Source organism: Centroberyx gerrardi, chromosome 19 (assembly GCF_048128805.1).
Source record: "Centroberyx gerrardi isolate f3 chromosome 19, fCenGer3.hap1.cur.20231027, whole genome shotgun sequence".
NCBI classification, from domain to species: Eukaryota; Metazoa; Chordata; class Actinopteri; order Beryciformes; family Berycidae; genus Centroberyx; species Centroberyx gerrardi.
The window spans coordinates 13,912,047-13,926,860 of NC_136015.1; the positions used below are offsets into that span (position 1 = coordinate 13,912,047).

Here is a 14,814-nt window from a genome sequence, read left to right on the forward strand (position 1 = left end):
TTTCTCAGGAGCGAGAGGCTGTAGAATTAGCCGGCATAGACCAAATCAATGGAGCCATCGCTGGTGTGCCATGGATATTGACAAAGAGTAAGAGGTTTCACTCTGCTCAGTCTATGTGCTCTAAATCTAAGACTGAGCTAACAGCAGGGCAGGGTGGATCCATGGAGACTCAGCAATTGTTCTTGAGATTAGAGATTATGTACAATGCACTGAGGTTTTCAGTCTTGACCAAGATAAACTCCAGTGAAGCCTGGTAAACAGAGCAGGCCAATTTAAACCATTTTCTTCAGCGTGGCACTTCTCACTGGGATATGCTTTTGGCGATGGCAAAAGCACATAAGCAGGAAAGCATTGATTTGATATTTAAGTAAGCTGCATAGGTTTAATAAAACACAACTCCCTCAAGACAATTCTTCAATAAGCTTGTGATCTAGGCTACGCTATAAAACATGACTGTCTACGGTACAGAAGGTGCACCTGTCATGTCGAAGTTGAATGTTTTATTTCTCAGTTGGTTTTTAGAGCCCCTGTGCATTTATGTCTGCTTCCTTTCCACCAGAAGGAAGATCTCGTTTTGTTCTATTGAGTTTTCACGATGAGACATTAAAGATGGAAAGTGGGAGGTTAGAGAATAGATGACTGTATTACAACAACGAACATGATGGTTTATGTTGAACCCTGTCTAAAAGGAGATCATATCGTGCCAATTTTAGCATCTTTACACTGGTTACCCGATACTTACTCTACTAGGAATTGATTTTAAGATTTTGCTGATCCTTTTTAAGGCATAAATGCATCTGGTTCCAAGATACATCACAGACCATTAAACCCCATATGAGGTGGACTGCAGCCTGAGGTCCTTGGGTAGGTCCCTATTGGCAGGGTCTGGATTAAAAACAAGATCAGGCTTTTGCCATCAGGGCTCCTGGACATTGGAACGACCCACATCAAGGAGCTCAGGCTGGCTAAATCTGTATCATCTTTTAATCATTCTTGCTTTTCTTACATTGCTTTTCACTTTTGCTGTTGATTGTTTTTGTTATTTAGGCTACTCCTTTGTAAAATGCTTTGTAACTTTGCTGTGAAAAGCACTATACAAATAAAATGATTATTCAGATTCAGAGTTCTTTGCACACTATACCACTTTGCAGAGTCAGGAGTGTATGCTCATGCTGCATCTCATTCTATTCAGTATAACTTCCTCATGGTACACTAGATCAACGCACCACTGGTCACTACTAAACTTCCCTAAGTGACAACCTCTGCATGTCTTGCTGCTCAACCATACATCTATAAAGAATATTTAGTGTGTATATGTAGAGAGATATGCAAGGTCCTGTTGTCATTGTATCATGTATGTGAATATGTATTGTGAAACTCTAAGCTGTCACTATGTCACCAAGACAAATCCCAGATTTTCTTTTAGTTTTGGGAGCCACTACTGTGGCACAACAAGAAGTATCCTCCTTTATACATGTTGGGCAATGTCCTTATATAAATACAAGCGCCATTCTGTTTGATATTTTTAGCTGCATGCTACTCAGGCCAATCTGATACAGTTTAACAGTATTTCACTCAACATGCTTGGTTTGAGGAAGTAAAATGCTAAAGGAAAAAAAACTCTGTTCAATCAGATAATCGTATGTGGAGCCTCGGAGAGTGAGACAGTGAACATGTGTGAGAGAGAGTTAGAGAGAGAGAGAGTTAGAGAGAGAGAGAGAGAGAGAGAGAGAGAGAGAGAGAGAGAGAGAGCATGTGAGCAGTCTTTTCAGATGGTAATCGCATGGTTTCTGAACTCAACTGGCATCCGAACCGGGAAAATTGTTTTCTTTGGCAAGTGCTGAGCGTCTCTCTCACTCTCTCTTTCTCTCACTCTCTCTGTCACTCACTCTCTGGAGAACCCACATTGCTCTGATGCACAAACCCCATCCTCCCCTCCTTTCTCTTATTTCGAAATTCATACGCCCTCCTTTGCCACAAACACGGACACAGCGTGTAAAAGGAGTAACAACTGTACCAGTGTGCCAAAAGAGGAGAAATGACCGTGGAAAAAAACAACTAACTACACCAGGAGGGAGAGAAGAAGCGGATTATGAAGCCATGTCACTTTATCAACAGACAAAACGATAATTCGACAGTCCCTTTGGGCCTCTTTTTGTACAGGATGGGGAGTCTTTGGCACCGTTCCATTTCTGAGTTGGCTGGTGCACCAGGCCCCGAGTGTGGAACACATGGTCGGCTCAGCACAGTGAACTCAGTGCACTGCAAACACACTGATCAACAATAACAATCATCAACAATAATACACTAGAGGAGCACTTTTGTTTGGGCTTCAAACAAAGTGGGTTTTGAAGTTGGATGCCCCCCATCTCCTAAAAGTATGACTCTGCGGGAAGCACATGTCATCAATTACCATAAATCAAAACAACGGTGGTCACTGTATTGGCTTTGGATATATGAAAAAATGTCAAAGTCATACCAAGCCACAATCACACAAAGAACAGCAAGGGGTCCAGTTATTTTCAGAAACGTGAGTAACCTCAGTTCACACTCGACAGGGAGGGCTGACTGTGTCGGCGGTCTTGAGGGGATAGGATTTGAACCCTCAGATCTGTTGTTTTTGGGTTTTGCAATAATAAGCAGAGCACTCTCTTGATTTCCCCTTCAACTAAGGTTATACTTCACTTCCCCTGCTAGCAATTAGTCTCCAGAAGGCTATTTGTCAAAAGCCAAGCCATTCGTTTCCACTGGTCTGCCCCCGCCAGCTCTTGTTACAATTGACCATTTCCTGCATAGAGAAAACATAAGCCCTTGGAAGAAGGACCAGAACCAGCAGCTGGCTAAGACCACAGTCTGACAATGCGTGGAGATGTCTGAGCATTCAGTAAAGGAAGAATGAGGCAATCACTACATGGCGTAAACAAATCAGAAATCTGCCACAGCGAGCAATTCCTGCCGCCATATTTCGAGACACAGCACTTTTAATAAACGTTTCATAAAGAAAACGGTTTCTTGGGGCATTTGGGATCTGGGCCGTTGGAGAAAATAGGTCAATCATGGCATGACACCTATTGATTTTTGGTGCAAGATTTGACAGAATGCGGGTGGGGTAAATGTGCTGTAAACAAATACGATGAAGGAAGCTACTCGATACAGTAATGAGAGGAGGAACGGCTGACAGGGCCATGAAATGTAGCTACACAAAACCCCCGAGGTCTAACATCTATACGGCACACCGTCATTTTTCCTCTATTTTCACAATGATTGCGAACATGGCATTGGGGTACTTCAATGGCTCCCAATGAGGTAGGAAACCTATTGTATCTGGGTTACAGGGGAACTGGAGAGCCATCAAGCAGCCAGACGTTTTCTTGGTAAATCACCAGCAGAGAGGGAACTTTTGAGAGCGCAATTAACAACCTCAAGGTCAGACTTCTCTGGGGAGTTAGCTCTGAAAAAAAAAATCCTCAGGCATTCTCTCTCTCTCTCTCTCTCTTTCACTGTTATCTTCACAGCTACACACTCTTACACATGCTCTCTCTCTCCATCTCCTTTCCCCTCTTGCCCTCCTCTCCGCTCCCCCACTACACACATTCACTTCACTCTTTTTCTCTCTCAGACCCTTTCCTCCATCCCTTCCAGCCCTCCTCCCTCCCTCCTTCTCTATCTCGAGTCCCCATGTCTCCATTACAGATAAATGTTACTCTGCGGTCGGTAGCGACACCGTTTCTTCCCCAGTGGAGGAGCAAGGCTGAAAATCGGTCGCAGGTGTGCAGAGGATGAGAGTCATGGATCTTAATCTTAAGGCAATAATGGCACTGTGCACTGGAGAGGTCACTATACTGATACCTTAGAAAAGAGGTAGGGACTCTTACCTGCTCCTAAGATGTTGGAAGAATGACCTTTCCATGTTGTTGATTGTGTGAACATACTTCAAAAACTGGGCTGAAATGGATTTTTTGAAATCTGGTTTTGAAGTTGGTTTGATTTAGTACTTGACACGCACAATAGAATTATCTTCGAACACAAGGCCTTAAAGGGCTATACATTATGCATATATTATACTAAATTTAACAAATACAAAAAGTATATGTTGTTAGCTAAGAAACTGGATTTTTCCTTTTTCTAGCACACAAAAAACCTTTTATAATAACAAGGCATTTCCTGCTGAACACTTTGAAGGAGCATGAATAAGTAAGGAGACAGGCAGTTAACTTTGACTCCAAACCTCTCCAGCAAACCTGAAGGCATCCCCATTTTCATCTCAGATGGCTATTAAAACTGGATTATGGTGCAATCCTATAAAATATGAGCCATATAAACCCAGGCCTATGTTAATAATAATAACAAACAGAGCAAGGGTAATTTTATGCTAACACTTTGTAGCATCCTGAAAGTCAGAGAGTGGACACTAACCAGATTACCTATGGAACCCCCCACCCACCACCACCACCACCACCATCATCCAGGACATCTTTGACTGTGCCAAGGGCGTCCTCCCTGCACAAGGGCATTCACACAGTTCATTTGCTGTCAAGCTATTTTTTCCTTCCATACCTGACAGGGGATGACTAAATTGCTCAGGAGGAGGTACAAAAAACAAGATGAGGCACAGCACGCATTGGCAGAGCAGCCACTTTCATGGCCACTCAAATCCCAGTACAGCTGATAGATAGTTAAGTAGGGTTTGCAGAAAAGCAACCCTAACCTTTGTCTTTGATCAGTTTCATTTGTGTATGGGCGGAAGCTAACCAGATTTCTCAAATAAATGTTTCAAAGATGCCTAGCTAGTCCACATTCCCAATAACAGGTGTTTTTGTATGGATGGGTATAGGTACAAGGGTGTTTGTGTGAGAAAATTGTTTAATGTTAAGTGATGGCTACTTATGGTTAATTGTTGCATAACAGCTGTAAAACTTAATAAAATATTTGAATAATAATAACAGCATACTCTGATATATACTTTGGCTTAAATTTTGGCTAGGAAGACACCTTCTGTGATTCACTGAGTCATGACATTTTGGGAATGTATCCCCACACCAATAGTTGGCTTGAATGTAGAAGGTGTGGAGCTCATCATAGATCACTGTCTCATTTGACATATCTGGAATGCTTGCTTGTTAAAGGTAAGGGTCAATTGTGACTTATAAAATATTCCCCATAGCGTTCTTCTTCATATCTTCAATCATATCATTTGGGGGATAAACAGGAATTTGCCTTATAAAATGATCTTCCCTGAGCTAAAGGCAACAAGCTCAACTCATGCAAGGGCAGTGAGATAATCAATAAGCCATTCAACAATAACAATATAAATTTCAATATTATTGCAATCCCTATGCAAGGCAAGGCAATTATAGCGGAACAGGTGTAAAACATCTTCCTCATCCATGAAATGGATTCAATTTTAAAAGAGATATTTCTTCCTAATGGGCAGCACGAGAGGGAATTGTGAGAACCAAATCAATGATTCATCAGCAAATAACTATTAAATCTGAAGCGGGGCTTGGGATAAAGTGATAAAGCTGGACAAATGGGCGACTTTGACTGTACTTTTCAGCAAGTTGCCATTGATTGGAATCCTCCAGCAGCGAGAAGACAAGTAATAGGGAGTGAGGTTCGATAACAGCACGGTACTTTACAAGGGATTAGTGTTTTCCATTTAATAGTTAAAGTGTGTTGTCTCTTTATTAGATGGCACTCCACTGCCATGCACTACCACTTATTAATGTTTAATTGCCCTGTTGGGGGCCAGCTCCAGTGGTGGATTATGCTGACCATGCAAAGATAATATTCGTGCGTGTGTGTTGTAAAGGGAATCATTGAGTGTGAGGGTGTGTGTGTGTGTGTGTGTGGGTGTACAGCCTGTGTGTCCTAACATAATAACCATCCATTTGTATGGAGCTGTGCATTACATACCGTAGGATCAGATAGATTATGTACAGCTCACTTTTCAATAAAACATGAGAGTGATAGCTGTTCTTTCACACAAATGTCCAGTCTGCACACATCTAGTCCCATTAGGCGAACTCTGAGACCACAATGTCTTTGTTAACGGGCGGATAAGACGGGCAAGAGGGTAGCTGCTCAGTTTGCTTGTGTCAGTTGATTCTCTTGGCTTAGACTGAGTGTTGTACCACTTTTACAATTTGGGAAACCACCAGAGGCATGTGATTTTAATAATCATAATTGCTTGAGCAAGTGAAGGCAGTAGAATGGGATTTTTCAAAAAATTATGTTTTGTGTGCAACCTTTCAGTATTAGGGTAGGGGTAATATCTTATAAAGCTAAAATGATTTCAACATGTAGATAGAATCAATAAAATATATATATGCAATGGAACAAAAGTGGAGTCCTGTCAAATCGCATTGCATAGCGTGGACTGCCAAAATGGCTTCAAGGATCACATTAAAATATAGGATGTCAGCCCATATAAACCCTGTCCTATTTATGGGATGACATATCTATGTCATAAACCTTCAGTGAACCTTGCATTCACAAGCCCAAGCCAAAATCCCTCTAGGAGGATGGCAAGAAGACTGTCACTCTCACTGTCAAGGACATGGGGATGTAGTAGCATATGCATGTGTGTATACATCCACCCACACACCCACACACACACACACAAACACACACATCTCTCTTTTACCTGGCGTGGGGGACGTCGATGCTGGAGGAGACCACCTTGCGTTTCTGCTCCAGCAGGGACACTGATCGTGTGTCGGGATCCAGGACCCGGCCAATGCGCTTGCCGTCCGCTACCCGCTGTTCCTCCACCGCCTCTGGGCTGAGCGAGCCACCTTCCCCCTTCTGGCCCTCTGGAGCTCCATTACTGGAACTGTGCTGTAGAGGGATGGCAGAGTGCAGTGAGTCAGTACTGTGGTAGAGCCACGTATCCAAGTTAGTAACAACGCTGATGTAGGAAAAAGCCGTGAGAAATGTTTGTACAAAATTGTGCAGACGACAGAAAGGAGCCTCCTTTTGTAAAGGCCCACGTTGGTGAACAGCAGACACGCCTGCCACAGGTAACAAGGCTGACACTAAGAAAGGTTGCCCATTTTAATGACCTAGTGATAATACCGGGAAAATATTGCATAGGCAAGTGTATAGGTTGGAAGGGTCTACATGATATAAAAGCTGACCTTGTATAAAGGCACTGTGGAAAAGATTGGTACTACAAACTGTAGACTAACAATAGCTACTTATGACTGTAACTAAACCAGAAGCCCAATACTGCATTATCAGACATAAGCAAACAATTCTATTATACGGTTTTTGATTTCATAAAAGATTGAGCTCGCAGTGACTGAAAATGTCTGTCTGTAAATGCTACTGTACACACTCACTGTACAGTCTTACATAATAAGTGTCCAAACTTGATGAAAATATCGTGACATATTCTATGATGAAGATGAAGATGAAGATGACGTGTACTAATGTTCAGCAAGTTATCTCAAAAAAAATATTTTTGCCAATATTTGATTTTTCTTTGTCTTGAAAACAAGTCAATGGGAATTATGGGATATTTGACCATCAGTGTCTTGCTTATAGTGTAACCAAATTTAGTGACAATAATTTTTAAAACATTTTCATTTTGTCCAGATGAACAACATTAATTATCAGAATTATTAAGATTTAAACAATTAATTTAAAAATCTGCCCTTATTCTTTGTGAAAGTGCTTGTGTTCTGCCCCTGGTGGTTATATAACCCTATGTTTGAGAATTTTAAAGTGTTTGTCCCACACCCATCAACATGAACCTTAGAACTAAGTGTGCTGGTTTGTTAGCTTTTGGCCTAACCGAGGGATGTAAGCCACAGGACAGCTTTGGGCTGCTTGAATGTTTCAGGACTTACACTGTGGTGCTGCGCTTATGACAGCAAAAAAAGTGAAATGAAGTTCGCGTTGAAGTTGTCAAGTGGGGGAAAACAGAAATGGTGGGTCTCTTTCTTTGTTTAAGCGATTCAGCTTAAAGCGGTTCAGACAGTCCCTCCACAGCACCCACACACACTCCTCTGCTTCCCTGAGAACCACTGATGCACGTGCATGAACACACACAGATACACACACATACACACACACAGCGCAAGATAATGTTTATTCCCTCTCCACATCACACACTTCCCCTGACATATTCACTAAAAGACAGACAAACAATCGCAAAAGAACAGCATTTCCCCTACCACAGCGCCCAGAAAACGCCTACCTGTAGCAACGTAAAGCACAGCCGAGCATCATTCCTCCTCTTACACAACAGCAACAGATAGCTTGCTCGTGCACATGAATACCTGCATGCACCTACGCACACACCAACACACACACACACACCTCTTTGTGGGTAACTAAAGCCATCAGGCTCTCAGAAACACACTGAGAAAAGGCCAAAACACAGCCAGGGTGACACACACGGCTGCCCACGCCAACAGAGCGTTGAGGAGTTATGCCATACAGCCCAGTAGTGTGTGTGTGTGTGTGTGTGTGTTCCAGATCATTATCTCAAAGCACTGTAACACGATTAGGCTTGACTGTAGAAAAGGCAGTGGCACCCCAGTCAATCACTCACACGTATACACACGCATACACCCATGCATACACATACATACACACACACACACGCACACCAAGAGAACAATTTACTTAGATTAATGAGGTAAAAAAACATGAGAAATGAGTATCGAGTATCGCTCATGATAGAAGCTGGTCGGACAAACGTGCAGCGGTGCGAAAAGCCCTCTGTGAAAACACAGACTTGAGTAAAACAACAAGATGGATTACATAGGCTCGGGGAAGATTAGGTGTGGATGACGAGCGTACTCCTCGGATAAAACCAGTGGCAATTCTTTCCTCTCGCCAGCCGTATGAATGATGGCATTTCACGGAGCCAGGAAATTGTGAAGCATGCCAAATCGGTCGTGAAATGTGAGTTGCATGTGTCAACGCTGTTGCGCGTGCGCGTGTGTCGATGTGTGTGTGCACGCATGAATAGAACAAATACCCAAGTGTCTCTGATATCCCCTCTCTTTATCTCTCATTCTCCTTCTCTCCCTCTCTCTCTCTCTGTCTCACTCACACACACACACAGAAACTCATAACCTCCTTGCTTTGTGCGGTAGTTTGTCAAGTGTAAAGATTCTTTCACCTTTATGGGTCAAAGGTCATAATAAAGCAAGCTTTCACGGACCATAAATTGAATCCCACGGACCAAATATCATAAAATCCCAAGCCAAACCCACTATGTTTTTTGGTTCATATGGTTGTTTTGTGCAACAATTTTCAATAGTGGCAGTTTGAGAGCAAATAGTGAATATGATCAGAATGGTATTTGTTTTTTTCATTCAATGTATTTTTTTTGCAAAGGGATTAGGCTATACTCTGTCAAGTGTAGTAGGATTTAACTTTCATCATGCAGCTGATCTATTTACAATCTGTATATCGAATCTTTGAAGCCATAGGCTCATACCCAGGAATTGTACGAGATTTAGCCTACCCTACATAGATGGCATGTAGCTTATAAAGACATCACTGTAATTTGTAGGAAGGGTGTAAGTGTGTGAGTGGGGGCATGCAGTGCTATCATAATGCACACATTGCATACATCATCAGCCTATAGGCAAGCAGTGTGAGCCTACGCTGGCTCAAAACAAAGAAGGGAGGAAGAAATCAGGACAATAATTAGGCCTATACATTAGGCTATACAATCATTTGTGGAAGTACCCTGTGGTGGTGCAGCATCTAGGCTAACTAATGACAATGCAATCAAAGGCAGCAGTATGGAAATGCTCATATGTACCTAACAGGAAGACTGAATTGATGTTGCCTGACATTAGGTTTGCTAATATCACCTAGTCTGTGGGGAAAACAGAGGAACTCATTTTACATGCAGAATAGCAATCTGTGACTGTAGACTCTGTAGAGTCTGTAAGTGTGTAAGTGAGTTGGTGTGAATGGTTTTGAAGTACACACACACAAGCAGAAGAAAAAAAGTATTAAACTTTTATCAAGTTATGAACATGTGTGCATTTGCACACACACACCTCCTTGCCCCCATGTCATTACTCATACATCAGAGCAGGGGAGGCCAAATCCAAACTTGGCCCCACGGTCACTGTAATTCATGCTAATGCTGCCCAGCCAACCAATAAGCACAGCCAACGCCGCCCTGTCGAGGATCACCGCTTCGGAACAAAGAGTCACTCAGCTCCTGTCAACAAGACCGCTTCATTGACTCAAGCGTCCGGGAGAGATCGGCATCAACAACAACAGCAAGAACAACAAAAGCGCCGGCAACAAAAACAAGTAACGGCTCTTTGTTAGCAGTAAAAAATGCGTGTAACGTTGCTCACACTCCACAACACACTCGCACATGCACAAACCAACAAGTCAACAAGTGGCATTCTGTCCGCTTCCCCCTCCCCCCTAGAACAGGGGGCATTCGTTTGCCATCCTGGGCGCTGTGCCAGGCTTCCAGATTCTTTGGAGCATGCCACCCGTTGCCAACCTGGGGGTGCCCGCTTTGTTATGCCAGTGCTGGGGCCGTACGGCAGCTGCTCAAATGGGGGGTCTATGCCCTCACGCCCCAACCACCCCACCCCCACTCCAAATTTTCACAATCTCAGCGCTCACTCATAAAACACACAAATACGTATGCGGGCACACACACATCCATACTCTCCCACGCACTCACACACACGCAAAACAATGCATACAAACGGTCAAGCGCAGACGCACACTTGTGAAGACACACACACTCACACACAGATGGAACACACACACACACATACATGTTGCACGCATGCACGCACAACAGACCCCTCCTCCTCATTTTATGTCTTGTTTTCCAACTCCATGGGAATTGAGTAGTGTTGAAAGAGGCTTGTCCATTGTGCTGATAGGACTACGCTGTGGTCTCTGCTACACTATTTCAGCCTCCATTCGTAATTCTAATGGTATTGTGCAGTACGTTTTTTGAAGGCAACAAACAAACACAAAACAAGGGAACCCCAGCTTATACATGCTGTATTTCTCCATACACTGCTGTTACATTTTGCGTGCAGTGGTGTTGCATTCCTGTGCCATGGTTTTACATTTCCGTGTAAAGTAAAAGTAAAAGTAGTTTATGCTAATCTTAATAGCTTGTTGCTTAATTTAAGTTTCCCAAACATTCAGACAGCGAGTAAGATTCGTGTGATGTTGCTTTATCTGACAACTAAGCCTTACCCAAACATAGCATTTACAAAAAGGAATGTTAATAGACCAACACATGTGGTAACAAACAGCGCCTGAACATTTCCATTTGAGTTACTGAAATAACATCCAGGATTACAGCATGTATAGCCTACTACTTGATCTGTAATACAACAAAACAAAACACACACATGTACAGCTCACTAACACACAAATCAAAATAAATCAAACTAAGACTGTAAACATGCCATTATTCATTCATATGCTTTCCTCACAGTCACTCCCTCACCATAAAAAGGACAGAACACACACATATACACATAAACACACACACTTTCCCTCTGCTAGGAGCAGTGTTTTCAACCCGAGGGCTGAATTGGCTTCTCCTCTACCCTCCTCACAGCATCTTTATTTGAAGCCATGTGACACCAAAGCACACAACTTGGAAATGAAGGCAATTAGGTCACTGCTAATTAGGACCACAAATTTCGGCATTATCAAAACTTGATATTCTGTCACTTAATGCCACATAAAGCCCACATTAGCTATTTTGGACACTGCTAAACAATAATAGCTTTGTTGTGCAGAATGAGTTAATGTTAGGCTATTTAATATTAAATGGGGTAACAAACTGCATCATCTATCAGTGAAAATGAAAATGGTAAAAATCATCTATTCTTCCATTGCAGATATGCATTTAGTGTCAGAGTGCAGAGAATTATCTCTCCTAAACCATATGCTTCTGTGCAAAAACCTCGGACCAGCTCCTTACATCAGTCCAAAACGCTGCAGTCAGAGCGTGTTTGTTTGCCTCGGCTATACCCACCCACTAGCCCACATAAACATTGCGCAGGCCCTATCAAGCTCTTTGTCCCATATATCTGATGTCGCTAAATATCATGACAGCCCGTTATTTGGTGCAATATGCAGCTAAATCGGCATTGGGCTATCCGGAATGATGCTGGTTTTGTCACCACGGATGAAATTTGTCACCAACGGCCGCGGCGGCGGCAATGAGAAATCCGCTCCGTGCAGGAAGCGGTTAAACGCTGCAAAACACCGCACAACAAAAACAGAGAAGCGCTGCCGGCCGGGGCGCTCTCTTGCACACACACCTTCAAACTGGACTTGAGCGGTCCTTTGGCTGTCGTATGGTTGAACCCCGCGGCTATCTCGTCCTCGGAGAACTCCTTGAGGCTCCCGTCTTGCATCAGCACGGTGTAGACGCTGCGCCGGGGTCCTGTGGTGGAGACGTCTCTGTTTTCCTGTTTGACAGCCTGGACCACTCCTGTCACCGGGGCACCGTCCCCCGTCGGACTCGGCGCATAAACGCGGCTACCGAGGATCGACCGTTTCACCAAACGTCTCGTATGCATGGCTAAAAATGTCCCACTGAATTCAGAGCCGGTAAACCGGTTGATTTAAATCGATAAACGTCGAATTATAATCGATAAACAACGTCGAGAAAAACACAAAACCGCAGCGGGTAGACTACGCGCTCCAACAGCCCTGACAAGATGTTAGAAAGCGGCAACATACTCGGATGGCGAAAACTCCTGACGATGTCCTAAATGCACCGTACTCGAAAGCACAAAAAGATGCAAGGGAAGTTGAAATAACACCTGACAAAGACACGACACAAAAACGATTCATTCGCCGCTAAACAACCTCCACATCCAACCGGCTACCAATCTTCCTCCGTTCGACCTGTTTGTTTTCCCCACTGCTCCTTGCGAGCTGAGGAGGCGGCGGTAAAACACGGAGGAACGGCCACTTTCGGGAACGACAATGACATTTGTACACGATTTCCAGAAAGCGGCGGTTTGTCCGCGAAATAATGACAAGGACGTCGGCGAAATGTGGCATATACGTCGAAATATTTCACTCTGCTCGGCGCCATACCTCACTAACCTTCTGTAAATGGTGAAAAAGACTGAAAATACGGCAGTTGGTGACTCCAGATCCAGTTGCTGGGGAATCCGGTCCGGACGCGGCTCCGACCGACCAGAGCCTCTACCGGCGGAATGCTGCCTGTAAACATGTGCGGTCCGGCGGCCGAGGCGGGCTGTGATTGGTCTGCGCAGCACACGCCTCCACAAGCCCCTACGCTCCCCCTTTCCCTCCGACAGAAGGTAACGCAAGCCGGGAGGATGCTCCATTCAAAACAATGACGCAAGGATGGAGAGGAAACGAGAAGGGAGGGGGCTTGGAAGAAGGAAAGAAAGGGAAAAATATAGGCTACAGAAAGGAAAACTTAGACCAGACAGATATAGATATTGTAGTTGTTACAGACATGTACTACTTTTTCAAGTGCAGATCATGACTATTGGGCCATAAGATCTGGTAGATCGAAGTGATCGACTACATTGCTCTGTTCTGTTGAATGTAAACAACAGGTTATTAATTTATTTTGGCATTTAGCATGCCCGGTTTATCCCACTATAGGAGCCCCAGGGGAAAGATACTCTCTGGTGCCAGCGACCCCCATTCAATCCTGCACATCCTGCATCTGCCCAGACAAGAACCCACTCAGTCAAATGCAAAGCCTAGCCCACTCCATAGTACTCAAAAGTGCTTACTGTACAACCATTAAATATAACAGAGATAGTATGCAAATTTACAACTGAACCTGGGGCTTTGGGGCCCTGTGCGTTGTTCATAATCCAGGCATGCTTCTTAGCCTTGAAGTATAAAATAGATGACATTGTTTGACATCATAGGGTAATGATGATAGGCAGGAGTAATGGGTCACATTGTTCCTCATTGCACTTCATTAGAGCAAGACTGCATATCATAGCACTAGTGGGCTATAAGGTCTAATCTTACAAGTAGCTGCTGCCTAAAAAATTTATATCAGATGGGTGTGTCACTTTTGATTAGAAAGTTTGCACTGCTTTGATAAATCAAGTTTACCAGCAATCTCATTCATTCATCCTGATTATAAGCCAGTGTGGCAGCCAGAATACCCAGTAATGTTCTCACAGTGACAAATAGCCTAATTAATGTCAAACTAATGTTTAAGAAAATCATGTATATATGTAGTTTATGTGCTTGACAGCACCCCCATGAATAAAAAGACACAGCCAGTGACACACTTTATCATATATTTTTTAATAGAATAATTCATGTCATAAAATATTTACATGCAGAGACAGGAAACCGGACAGAGTGGAGTGACAGATGTGGCCATAACTGCCAAAATAGGCTTCGCCCTGTGATCAAAGGCGGGTGTCACCAAGGAGTTGTCTGCTGCTTGTAAGGGGAACAAATGATCTCATTATTGGAGTAGTGGGACTGAAGGAGGGGGCAGTGAGAGAGCATCTCCTTCAGTCGAACCCCTATCTCTCTTTGTGTGTGTGTGTGTGTGTGTGTGTGTGTACAAGAAAGACAGCAAGAGAGAAAAAGTGTTTTTAGGTAATTACCTGGCAACATTGTGTTTCTATGTGTGTGTGAGAGAGTGAGTAAACAGGAAGAGAGAGAAAGAGTGAGTGAGATAGACAGAGGAAATTTTTTTAGGGAAATAATTGGTAACTGTGTATGTGTGAGTGTGATATACTGATTAGATTTGGCACTAAAACATCCCCCTTTGACAGATCATTTCCTTATAGGCCCTTTATGGCATTTCTATGAACA

General features: G+C 43.4%; 1 protein-coding gene across 1 annotated transcript in view; it reads right to left on the reverse strand.

Moving 5' to 3' along the window:
• znf704 (zinc finger protein 704) overlaps positions 1–12,893 on the reverse strand; it is a 51,673-nt gene extending 38,780 nt beyond the window's left edge. Inside the window, exons 1-2 of the mRNA XM_071901574.2 lie at positions 12,297–12,893; positions 6,647–6,840 (exon numbers count right to left, since the gene is read on the reverse strand). Coding sequence (XP_071757675.2) covers positions 6,647–6,840; positions 12,297–12,557 — 455 coding nt within the window. The 5' untranslated portion in view covers positions 12,558–12,893. The remainder of the gene's footprint in view (positions 1–6,646; positions 6,841–12,296) is intronic.
• Positions 12,894–14,814: the final 1,921 nt, after the last annotated feature.